The sequence below is a fragment of the Grus americana genome, chromosome 6, assembly GCF_028858705.1.
Source record: "Grus americana isolate bGruAme1 chromosome 6, bGruAme1.mat, whole genome shotgun sequence".
Lineage (NCBI taxonomy): Eukaryota > Metazoa > Chordata > Aves > Gruiformes > Gruidae > Grus > Grus americana.
Window position 1 is genome coordinate 20,564,315 of NC_072857.1, and position 12,077 is coordinate 20,576,391.

A 12,077-nucleotide genomic window follows, 5' to 3' on the forward strand; every position below is an offset into this window, starting at 1 on the left:
TTACTGTTAGTGATGGAGCCCTAATATATTTTTTTCTATTCTCCTAGTTATACGCATACAGTTTTGATTCACCCATGTGAAACAGAAAAGTCTAAGTTGGAAGGGACCTTTGGAGATCATTTGGTCCAACCTTCTGTTGAAGACGAGGTCTTAGATTAGGTTATCACAGGAGCCTGTCAAGACACAGTTTGACTATTTCCAGTGAGGGAGCTTCTACCACTTCTCTTGAGTGACCTATTCGAATGCTCAATTGTTCTCACAGTGATTAGTTTTCTTCTTGTATTTGAATGGAATTTCCTCTGAAGCAACTAGTGCCCATTGGTCCTCATCCTGTCACCATGCATCCTTGTGAAGCATATACCACTACTTTCCCTGTAACAGCTTCTAGGTATCAGAAGAATACAATTAGATCCCATCAGAACCTTCTTTTCGCTAGAGTGTTTACATTCTCCAACCTCATGGTGGCCTTCCACTGGACTCTTGGACTGTTTTTAATCTCTATCTTCAACTGCAGGAACCAAATCTGGACATAGTAGTACAGGAGTGGCCTAAAAAGTACCGAGTGCACTGGATTCAAGACAGATCACATAGCTAGACCTGTACTTGTGCTTGGAATTACTCCATTCTAGATAGAGAATTTTACATGCATCTTTTTTAAAGCTCATGCAGTTCCAACCTGTCACTGTCTCCCTGAATAGTGGCTCTTCTGGCATACCTACCTCTCCACTCAGTTCAGTGTCAACGTTAAGTTTGTTGAGGGCACATTCAATTCCATCATCTAGGTTGTTTATAAAGATATTAATGGCATTGGCCATACTACCAACTCCTCTGGAACTCTACCCGTCAACCAGTCTGACTGAGCCATTAACCACCACCATTTGAGCTGTTTTGCCAGTTTTTGTCCTCCCTTGTGGTTCATCCATCTAGTCCATACCTTACTAGCTTTTCAACAAAAAAATGTTGTGGTAGACTGTGACAAACATCTTGCTAAAATAAAGGTAGATGACCTCATCCTTCATCCTTGGACTTCTGCTTGCCACTAACTTACAAAAGCCTTTCTTGTTATTCTTGACATCGCCTTCGAGCTCCAGGCTTGCCTTTGCATTCCCAACTGCATCTCTGCATGTCTAAGAAGTATCTCTGTATTTCTTTTTGGGAATTGCTCTGCCCCCTTTCCGTCCCTCACATGCTTATTGTTGCACTTGAGCTCTCTCAGTAGCACATTTAAATGGGACTGTTTATTTTTATGCCTACTCCTTTTCCCGCTTAGGGGAATGGACCACTCTTGTGCTGCAGGAAGGCTGTCTCTGAAAACATCTCAGCGCTCCTCCAAGGAGCAGATTTATCCTCCAAGGAAGTATCTCATAGGATCCCTCCTAACAGTTCCCTGATCAAGTTGAGCCCTATGTACTATGCAGTCCAAATTCACTCATTAGATAATATTTATCGGAAAGTAGATATTAAAAAGACAAAATATTTTACATGAATTAATAAAATCCAAAGCACAGAGCAAATATTTGCCCACATTTAAGTCCGAAGCTCTGTGTTATCTGATAAATGGCTGTGCAAGCGAAGGAAACAGAAGTCATCTTAAAAAAAAACACATGCCAAAGGCCTCTAAGCTAGTTGCACAAAGTAGTACAAAATAGAAAATACACACAAAAATATAACTTAATGTGGGCTTCTGTCTTTTCTTCGTGAGCTATTCAACTTCAGTCAAATCACTTTAGATGAATAAGAAATGTCAGTACAAAATAATAAATCTAAGCAATTTTGTTGAGTGACAGATCCTAGCCCAGCAGTCATACATTACTGTTAGACATAATAGGATATTAATCATTTAGAGCATGTTGACGTTAATAAATTATTTTCAAAATTTTTGAATTCAATTAAAAGAAAAACATGATGAGGTAAAAAAAGATCATGATTTTTTTTCCCCAAAAAAGTTCCTTTTATTAAAATACAGGAAGAAACCTTTGTCTTCTTCAAATGATAAAGCTTTTCAGCAGGACACAATACACAAATTCAGAACTTCTGTTAAACAGTGCTCTCTTGTGGTTCTGTGCATCAATGAAAGAGTAAATCATTGTATAAAGATAAAGGAAGTCGCAGTTTGAAATTTTTTGTCTCCGAGTCTAACACAAAATTAATCCCTCAGACTTGTATTTCATTTAGTTCTGCATTTTATTTTTGTAGTGTGCCAATAACCTCATTTATTAAAGACCACCTTTAGATACTGCATTCAAAGTGAAGTATGAAATAAAAAAAAAATTATAAGGACAATTTTAGCCTTGATCTTTAATTGGAATTCACAATTAAGAATACGTGCAATACCAGGATAATACCTAATGCATCAATTCTCCCAAATTCTGTTGGCAGACTTTCTTCCTTGCATGGGATATATAGGTTACTTAAATACGTAGCCCACATCTCATACCTTCAATTAAATACATCCCTATTTGATTAAAATAAAATCTTACTTTAACTTGCTGGGAGCACAAGAATGTTAAGACTACTTCCCAAGATTTCTACCGTTTTCTTGTAATGTAATATAGAGAATAAGCTTCTTTTTATCACATGTAACTAAAACATTAAAAATGACTGGAAATATCAAAACATCAATTACTAGATATGATAAAGTGACACAATGTTCTCACATTTAAATATATAAACTATTGAAAAGAACAAAAAGGCGCTCACAGTACCAGCTTATATAAGAAGTTGGGTTTCCCTTTTCAAGGTACAGCAGGTTCTTTGGATACAGGATATAAAGTTTAACAGGAACCCATCTTTCAATTTATGTAGTTATTGTCAAGCTAAAATTTTAAAAAGCAAGTACTACACTTTTATTTCCCATTTATTTCAAGTCTCAGCAGGTATTAACGGGGTTACCAAGATTACAATGTCTAAACTTCATGATTTAAGAGAAGTGAAGCAAATGTAACTAACCTGTTTGTTCCTATCAAGGCTGTTAGATTTCACAAGATCAGATGCCGGTCTGACTTGAGCTTGTGCAAGTTCCTGGGGAGCACTCTGAGAATTTGGCATAGGCGGTAAAGGAGCTCTCCGTTTCTTCGGCATCTCAGATGGCAGAGTGTTTGAATCATACTGCTTGCTAACAGTGTTAGATCTCGTGATAAATGTTGGCCTTGGCTTGCTCATCAATGGAGTTGCTGGGGCACTGGCAGCCTTGGGGCGCAGGGAAAGAAAAAAATCTGAGATACTTATACTTTCTGGAAAACAACCAACAGTACTAATTGCTCAATATTAATATGTTTCTAGAAGTTTTGCTTATTCAAAGTTATATCTTATATAAGTTATATCTTACTTGTTCTCTTTTCTTCTTGCTTCGTTGAAAAAAGCTGAAAAATCCTTTGTTTTCTTTCTCCTTCAGAACATCTAAGTTTTCAGATTGGTAGGAGTCTAGAAGAGAAGACAGTAGTTCTAGAGATGTTATTTACTGCACAGATTATTTCTCCTGCATCCTTATTATTTGACTGTCTGTCATAAGCCTCCTGGAAGGATACACAAAACACATCGTAAATCACCTATATTAATAGCTTTTCTAAACGCTGCAAAATGAACAGGTTTCCTACCATCCATGTTCTTCCTGTCTTTCTCAGAACTCGGAATAGATGCGTTTCAGCTGCTATTAATACCCCCAGCACTTAATCCAGCCCATCCCACTTGTCATATGTTATGGTTCATATCACAGAGGCTGTAAAAGGGAAAAAGAGGATCAGCCTCTCCAACTCTCAACTCCTAACCATTTAAATTCATGGCCAAGTGTGAGTGGGACACGTCAGGCACAAGCCCGTACGTGGTAGGACTATGGAGAAAGATCACTGAAACACCTGCTAGGTGCTGCACACGTAACTGCACGGCAGTCATCGTAAAGATAGCCAAGTCCGTTCTGGTATCTGGCAGAATTTATCCTCCTTACATAGTCTTATTCATGCAGAGGAATTGTAAATCTAAAGGTTGGCTCCTTTCAATTTTTACTAGATTTGACCTTTTTAAAGAAATCCCATTGAATGCAAATGCAATAAGCAACAGACATCAGCAAGGCCACTATGGGCTCTTGGTACAAGTATCAATATAAACATGACTGTAAATTTAATCAATTGATCTGGGGTAAAACTATACAGAAATACTTTATCTATAGCTGAGTATATCCACTTCTGTATTATCTTTTTAAATATGCATTTATGATAGGACAGAGATAATTACTCATGTCACAGTTAAGCAGATGTTATAATAGGAGCGCATGGTAATGTCACCGAAGTGCTACAGTTTCACCGCCTATTTCAGTAAATCATACCTTGCAAAGACGGTAAATTTAAATCAACTGGTGATGTGGCTACAGAAAGACAAAAAGAAAGACAGAAAATGTGAATCTGAATCAAGGATGCAGTTATAAGTTACAAACACAGAAAGCCAAGCTGAATCTTCAACATTAGGAAGAAGTAACTGGATACTTTCCTGAAGTAAAAGGATGTGTATCTTTACTCCCTAATGCCATAAGCCATTTAAGAACTTCAGCCTGAAGACATGCAACACAGACTGGAATCTTGTAAATAAGGAGAGAGAGTCCACTTATATCTCTGAAGGAGAGAAGAAAGCTAGTATATAGAACAGCTTGCTCTGTAAGTTTGGATTGTCAGGCAGTCCAAACTTGGAAAGCAAAGAGGAATATATAATTAAAATATAATCTGAATAAAGTAAGATTTTAATTTAGATTCTATTAAGTAAAGGTATACCTCACCATTTACTTTCATGAAGAAAGCTCAAAATTCAGAGCTTTGAAGTTGTCTGCAAAATTGAAATGCTGAACTACTTTGTGTCAAGAGAACTGAAGTATATCTAAATTTCCTAGTGGGGCACTGCCTTGTAGAAAGCGTATATGCCCTTGTATTCTCTCCTAAGGATTTTTGGCTGTTGATTCCACTGAAGCACACGTCATACTGTGCAAAAGGCAGCTCTGCCAGCCTGTAAATGAAAGCAGCAGCCAGACAACAAACAAGACAATGCACTATGGGCACATGTAGTCCAAGTAACATGTTTAGACAAATAAAAATATGTTGTTTTCCAGTGAAGAAGAGAAAGATATTTCATTTGTGTTTTCTCCATGGGAAAAGGACAGATTTTCCAAATCTGTCACTCTCCTGTTCTCCAATATACTGTCCTTTGGGAAGTAATGGAGAGAACTCTTGAAACTGTAACCACCAAATGATAAGGTTATCTTATTTAGGTAGAAGGGGGAGAAAGACAAAAAACAGCAAACAAACCCCCCCAAGTTTTCAAGCAGAAAGAAAAACAAGCAAATAGAACAGTGGTCAAGAACAGGAATGAGTCAGTATTACTGCATGCTATATTGAGGTAAAATTTCTTGTGAGAAATGTCTGAAACAGAACAAATCACACTCTATAGAGTTTTTAATCACAATACAATAAATCCTTAAAAGACAGGCTTCCAGCTGAAGTTAAAACCAGGCATAGGAATGTCTGTACACATATAAGGAAGGTAGTTCACAGTGCTCCTGTTGGACCATGATTAAAAAGAGAATTGTTATTCCTTCACAATCTACAAAATTAGACAAAGTACAGAGTACAAGCAGCACTCAAATATACGTAGACACCATTAGAATATTCTAACACTTTTTAAATTTTAAACAATTTAAAAACAAAACTAAGTTTCTCTAATGTTTCTGTTCTTTTCAGCCCATCATGATTCTATGTCTTTTCCATGAGGTAAGGGAAATACAGTGTTGGTGGTCTTTTGGGGGAAGGGGTGAGGGAGGAAAAGGATGATGATTTGTACTTAGCCACCTTTGCTGGTACATAACACTTTGAAAATAAAACCTTTATATAGCACTTCTCAAACATAAGTACAGGTAAACTTGCCCCATTTTCAATTTTGTGGAACATTAATGTGTACTAAATTGCTAGAAATTAATTTCTTCATAAGTAAAAACACCAGCAAAATGTATACATTATTGAAATATTAATCTTTTCTGTAGCTACAATTTACAAAAGTTATCTTACCTCGACTGATATCCATGGCATATAATTCTCTTAGTCCAAGGTCATTAAGAGATTTTGTCACATCAAGGGGTTCTTGAGACTGGTAATTCTTCAACAGTAGAGTGTGTGAAGGATCAAACTCACATTTACTACAGATAATTGGTATGAGTTCTTGAAGGGGTGAATGTGGACTAACTCTTACTACCGTCTTCTGTGTCTTCTTGTAGTTTATCACTACCCTTACTGTTTGCTAAAGAGAAGAGAGAAGAAAGTTCCAATGAATACCAGCACAAACTCTAAAACAACTGGCATTTTTGTAACAGCCTTACAGTGACCACGAGAATTCCCCTTATGGCCAACTTCACCAATGTTACAGATTCAGTAACATTACAAGAGACACTAAGAACTGATTTGTGATTCCCTCCTAGTCCAGAAAAGAACACATGAACCAGCCCGCTCCTCCTTTGCGCCTGTCCTTTGCCTGCCCAGCAGGGTATGTGCCTGGAGCGAGACGTGCTGCTAGGTTACATTAGGTAGCTGTAGAAGTCAGCCAATGAGCCACGAGTGCGTGTGTGTGTGCACACACGTGTGTAGGCTGAAGGTAAAGGGGCAGCAGAAGAGGTCCCCTGGCCCTGTGTAAGTGCTTTAGGTAAATTAACAAACAGTATTTTTCTATACAGCAGACAAGGTTGGAGGAAAGATTTAAGCGACACCCAGAAGTTGTTTTAGTACTTCTAAAAGCTCCTGCCTTCTTAAAGCTATATAAAAATAGTCAAGTAACAAAAGTACAGTATGCATTAAAGGAAAATGAACATACAATCAGAAGGGCATATACATCGCAGCATGACAGATGGTACAAGTTGTTGGTTTTCAGATTGTGGAAGGCTGTATTCAGCCACACTTCATCTGCAGAATTTGTCAAAAGGACAGTAAGGCGTGGGATTTCAAATAATATCGTAATGTTTCCTTCTTTCGGCAGCAAAGATGTTTGCTGCAACGAGTTGACATGTTTCTAAGAGGAGGTTACCAAGAACATGGAGCCAAGCGTTTCACAGGGGTGCATGGCGAGATGATGAAAGACAACAGGAAAAGCTGAAACAAGAGGCTGAGCCTCCCACTCAACTTGTTGAGTACAATAGTGATTCTAATTTCTCAATACGCTTTAAGTTTAATTCTCACCTCTGGTATAACCGGAGCAGGTTTCTTCTTATCCATTTGTTTTGGCTTTACAATCACCTTTTCCACTTCGAGCATTCCCACTGGCGTGTTGGGTTTGAATTTAATCTGGCTGTTTTCTGCTGATACCAACTCTATAGTATAACTTGATGGATTTAAATGATACTGTGCACAGAGAAAGATCAGCAAGTCCATCATGGGCTTCCTGTAAAAGACAAATGGAAGTGTCACAACAGATGACAATTAAGCAGGCTACTACAAACATGCTGCTAAACATTTAACCCAAGTCATCCTTTCCCCTTCCATGACTAATTATTGCCAGGCACCAACTTTAAATATCTTCAACACAAAAAGAAAGCCAAACCTCAAAAAACCACCACTAAAAAGAAAATGAAACCAGCTTGCACAAAAATATGCCAAGTGCTTGAGCAAAGGGGGAAATTTTTGCTTGTGTGAAGTGATGCTTTTCCTGAGGTCAGCAGGGAGATGTGGATTAGCCACCTCATTTGACATTTAATGGGAACTGTAGTAGTGGTGATAAATACCCTGCTATTCATTAAGAACAGTTTCCTTCCAAAGCCTGAAATTTTTATATCCATCCCTGAGGTTACAAGGGACTTTATTTTCAGAAATTCTGAGCATGAGCCATTTGGAGGAAGCAGGAGAAACGAAGTTTGAGGAACTCACCTTTTAAGGGGGTCTTACACTAGGGATGCCAAAATGAAAGCCAGGTGTTTAATACAGGCAGAGGGAAAGAAGCTAAATGACAACAGAGTGGTTGAATGCCATTTCTTGAGAAGCTCTGTGTGATGCAACAGATGTCTTTTTCACAATGAAGCACGGCAAACAGAATTTTTCATACGTAGTCACTAACTGTATGTCCTTATTCTCTCAGTGCTCAATGAGGCATGTGCACAACTGCGTATTAAGATAGGCTGAACATTCCCAGTTGCTACTAGAATAAATTTATTAAAGTTGTACTTTAAACAGAAGTGTCATAGAAGTTTAAATAGACCAAAGGTAAGGAGAATATCCTAACTTTGCAGGTTACAGCAACTGAATAAGGTTATAGTACTATCAGGTCACTGGAACTGGTCATTCCTCAATAGTTTTTAGAGTTGGGTAATCATCTGTAGGGAGCATTTCATTTTGATGCCCTCTGCATCTCTCAGTTACAGCTACAAACAGGGAAATCTATCACCTGCTCTGTCTCACAAGGATATTATGAAAATAATTTAAAAGTCTGTGAAGCAATCAAGTGCTATGTTGAAAAGAACATGGATGTGTCTAAGAGAAAATTAATATAGGGTTTGGCCGCTATGGCGTTATCAGAAGTCTTAAATTCTAGATGTGATCTCAGATGCCAGTATTCTGGTAGCACAGTCAATGTGGAAATAGATAGCTTCTACAAAGAGCCATCAAGCTAAGCAGAATTCTAGATAACATAAAGATCGGGAATACATTTATTAAGTAGGAAGTTAAAACAGACTTTTCATATGATACAGTTCTGTAAAAAGAATTAAATATGACTCACTGTTAGAAATTACTGTGAACACTGTTTTTTTCCCCCTTTAGTTAACCCTAGGATATCATTCCTGTTTTCAGTTGCTTTTGAAGAACAAGCGTTCCTTAAACAAACTGCCTTCTGATTTCTAGAAGGAGGGATGGACTCGTCTCTGGTGCACATGCTGCGCTTCCAGAAGATGGAAATGCTTTGAAAGCTGACAGATACAGTTACTGCAGACCTGTTTGGTTTTTTTTACCCCCACCCCCAGAGGAAAGTTTCTGTCTGCTTAAGTGGCAGGAGAATACTTGCCTCAGGAGACAAAGGCAGGAGGAACAATAAAAGCAAAAAACATACAGAAATGATGCCCCAAGGTGTCAAAAAGCAGCTATCAGATGGTCTGAAGAGGTACAGAGGAATGTAATATACTCCCCTGTCTTCATCTAGATGATATATATCAGCCTGAGGAATACCATGAGAAATGCATTGAGCACTGCAGAAAATAACTATTCCTCCCTTTTCACATAGCTAAACCAGAGAGTTTATTTCAATTCTTCCTTCGCATACATCTCAACCTGCTCCCATTAGAAGAAAGAAGGAACTACTCTATTTCTTGTACTGCTAACCATAACAGAACAAGTACATCCGTCTCACCCTAGTAAGAGGGGAGCTGCAAATGCAAATCCTGTCATCGCCCCATTTCACTGGGGGCAGGGGAGGGGAAGAGGGGGCCAGAGGAGACAGCAGACACTACTGCTGTAGTGACCTTTCTGGTTATCAGCCTATCCAATAAGTTACCCATTACTTTTTTTCTGGTGTGTTTTTATACACTGACTGGCTTTAAAAGCTGCCCTTCCTCTGGCCTTCGGTTATTGGAGAAGGGCAAGAACACTGAAGATGACCAGGACAAGAATTCACAAGCAAAGATCACAGAAAGCCATCCTGTGGAAATGCACCACCATGACAGGGGCAAGCCCTCACGTTAACTGGAGTCACAAGAAGTGACAGAATGATAAGTGAGAAACATAGCTGCTCACAGACAGGTACATGCAAATTAGTCCATGAAAACAGTGATTCAGTGCAAATTTGCTTTCCATTAGTACTTCCAGAAGTGACCTGCTTGACTGGAGGATTGCAGACTTTAAGTCACCCCCTCCACTGGAGGCCAAGACACCTTCGACAACTGCTTTAGACAGATATTCCTACAGCGATACAAAAAGCAATCTTCTTTTGTAATCACATCCTCCAAAACTTGTAAAACTTTTTTTTTTTTTTTTTTGCTAAAGCCTTCAAGGATTGCAGGTAGGGGAATATATATATGACAGTAAATTTAACCACTTCCATAGATAGTATTTAGTAAAACTCCAAGAAGCAGCCATCAGCTGTCTCAGAGTACATCAACAGCTTGTCCTCCTTTATCTGATTTCAGTAAAATGTTTATTTGCAACTGCTTTGACTTCATTACATTACTTAGCTTTCTGGAAATCTCTGAACATAAATTTATTTACCTTTTCCTGCACTCCTTCATCCCTCATCTATTTTCCTTTGGTTATTCCTACCTAAATAACACACACAAAAAAGTGGCTAATAGCAGCCTCTCGTTATGTCACGTAAGTGACAGTTAAATGACAACCTTCACCTAGAATGTATCAAACCATGTTATGTTTGTAACCGACAGGGGAAGGTGTCACTTCAAATACTGGATCAAGTGTTTAAAGAAAAAATGCATCAAGTTTCTGTAACACTCCTCTCCAAAAACAAAGGCTAGAAACTCACTACTTAAAAAAAGAAGATTCTTACATGATCAAACTTTAGGAACAAGGTCTTCCCATCGTGAGACTCAGAAGAAATGCCACTGAACAAACAGTATTCGGGGTGGGGGGAAGTGAGGAAGAGAAAAAGGAAGGGCAAGATAAAAATAAAAGAAACCTACACTCAGTTTGCCTTTCTATAGATCTCTGATTACTTAAGCCTATAGCTTCAGGGCCTTTCTTGCAAAAACTTTTACTAATCCTATTCTCTAAAGAGAAAAAGACATTTGTTTTCATGGAGAACAACAAAAAACACCACCAAAACCCTCAGAATTTGTTACTAACAAATGTAAGTACAACAGGTTTTGAAAAGTAGGGCAACACCACAAAGCTTGTTATTCACTAGCTAGCTATACGGAGTAACCCAATGGTTTATTAAGAATACCCTAATGACTGAAAATACTCAAGAACGGATCAAATGGAAACTCACAAAGGACTCTAAGAAAACAAATTCAGCAAAGCTAAGGTCTCTCTGAAAGGTGTCTGAAACTGAAGCCCTAAGCATGCAACCCTGCAAAACTAGTTGATGCACCATTTCCAAATAAAATGTGTGTCACTGTCATATTGGCCCTTGAAATCTCTACGTTAATTTACTGATGCATACAACTGAAACTATTCAATTTCAAGAAAACTTTGTCAAACTCTGCATTTCTTATTTGTGGGAAAACAACTAACTTAAAATGATCAGGCTGCTAAGTAAAATAGTTCTTCAAGTAGTTCTTTGGCTGCAGAAAATTCTTCAGTCCTATGCTGTATTCGGAACCAATGGAGAAGATTCACTCTGAAAAAACAGTCCAATAAAAAAAAAAAAAAAGCTTCACTCATTCCTTCCTCTGAACAGTGTACCTTCACTTCCTACCACTCATTGCTCTTACCGTGGTTTTTTGGGGTGCTTGCTTGTTTGCTAGTTTCTAAATAACTGTTTGCCTAGATCCCCCTGCAGGAACCCCAGTGACAGGAGACCACAAATGCTACTGTCAGATTCTGACCAGATGAGCTGAATCACTATCACCAACTACAAAATACAGATTGGTATCTAGGCTTAAATAAGAGAATCCGCCCTTCCTTTTCTCAGGCTCTCAGGTTTTTTGCTTTAGTTGCCCATAGAACAACTCAACAAACAAAAATTACTCTCTCTTGTAATCTTTTCCTCTAAAACCCCTTTTTGGATTTCATTCTGATCCTCTTCTGCTTACTTCTACTTGCCTAGGATATTTTATCTATGTAACATCACGTTTTGGTCTACATAGCTCTTGCTATCCACTACGCCAAAGCAGGGATCAAACAAACCCAACTTCATCCGAGAACAGTAGAGAAGTTTCTTCTAGTGGACCATGGCATTTGAGCACATGGCTGTACAAAGTCACAGCTTTGCTTTTCCTGGTATGAGATGTAAAAAGGTATTTTTTCCTCGGGATCTTTGAAACGGCTCATCTCTGATTATGAAGAGGAAAAAGAGAAATTAGCAATTTATCTGTTTATGTCATTTCTAGCAGGATTTTGCCTATTTGTCCACAAAATACAACTACCAAGACAGAGCAAAACTAGAAGAAAACAACTAGT

The 12,077-nt window shown here is 38.2% G+C and overlaps 1 protein-coding gene across 21 annotated transcripts in view; it reads right to left on the reverse strand.

Annotated features, from left to right (window-relative positions):
- The window catches only part of COBLL1 (cordon-bleu WH2 repeat protein like 1), a 98,882-nt gene that overhangs the window by 35,806 nt on the left and 50,999 nt on the right, over window positions 1–12,077 (reverse strand). For 20 of the 21 annotated variants that reach the window (XM_054830158.1, XM_054830157.1, XM_054830154.1 and 17 more), the window contains exons 3-7: window positions 7,203–7,404; window positions 6,045–6,273; window positions 4,322–4,360; window positions 3,329–3,423; window positions 2,950–3,189 (exon numbers count right to left, since the gene is read on the reverse strand). In XM_054830158.1, coding sequence (XP_054686133.1) covers window positions 2,950–3,189; window positions 3,329–3,423; window positions 4,322–4,360; window positions 6,045–6,273; window positions 7,203–7,404 — 805 coding nt within the window. The remainder of the gene's footprint in view (window positions 1–2,949; window positions 3,190–3,328; window positions 3,424–4,321; window positions 4,361–6,044; window positions 6,274–7,202; window positions 7,405–12,077) is intronic. The other variant, XM_054830161.1, reaches the window with a different exon arrangement.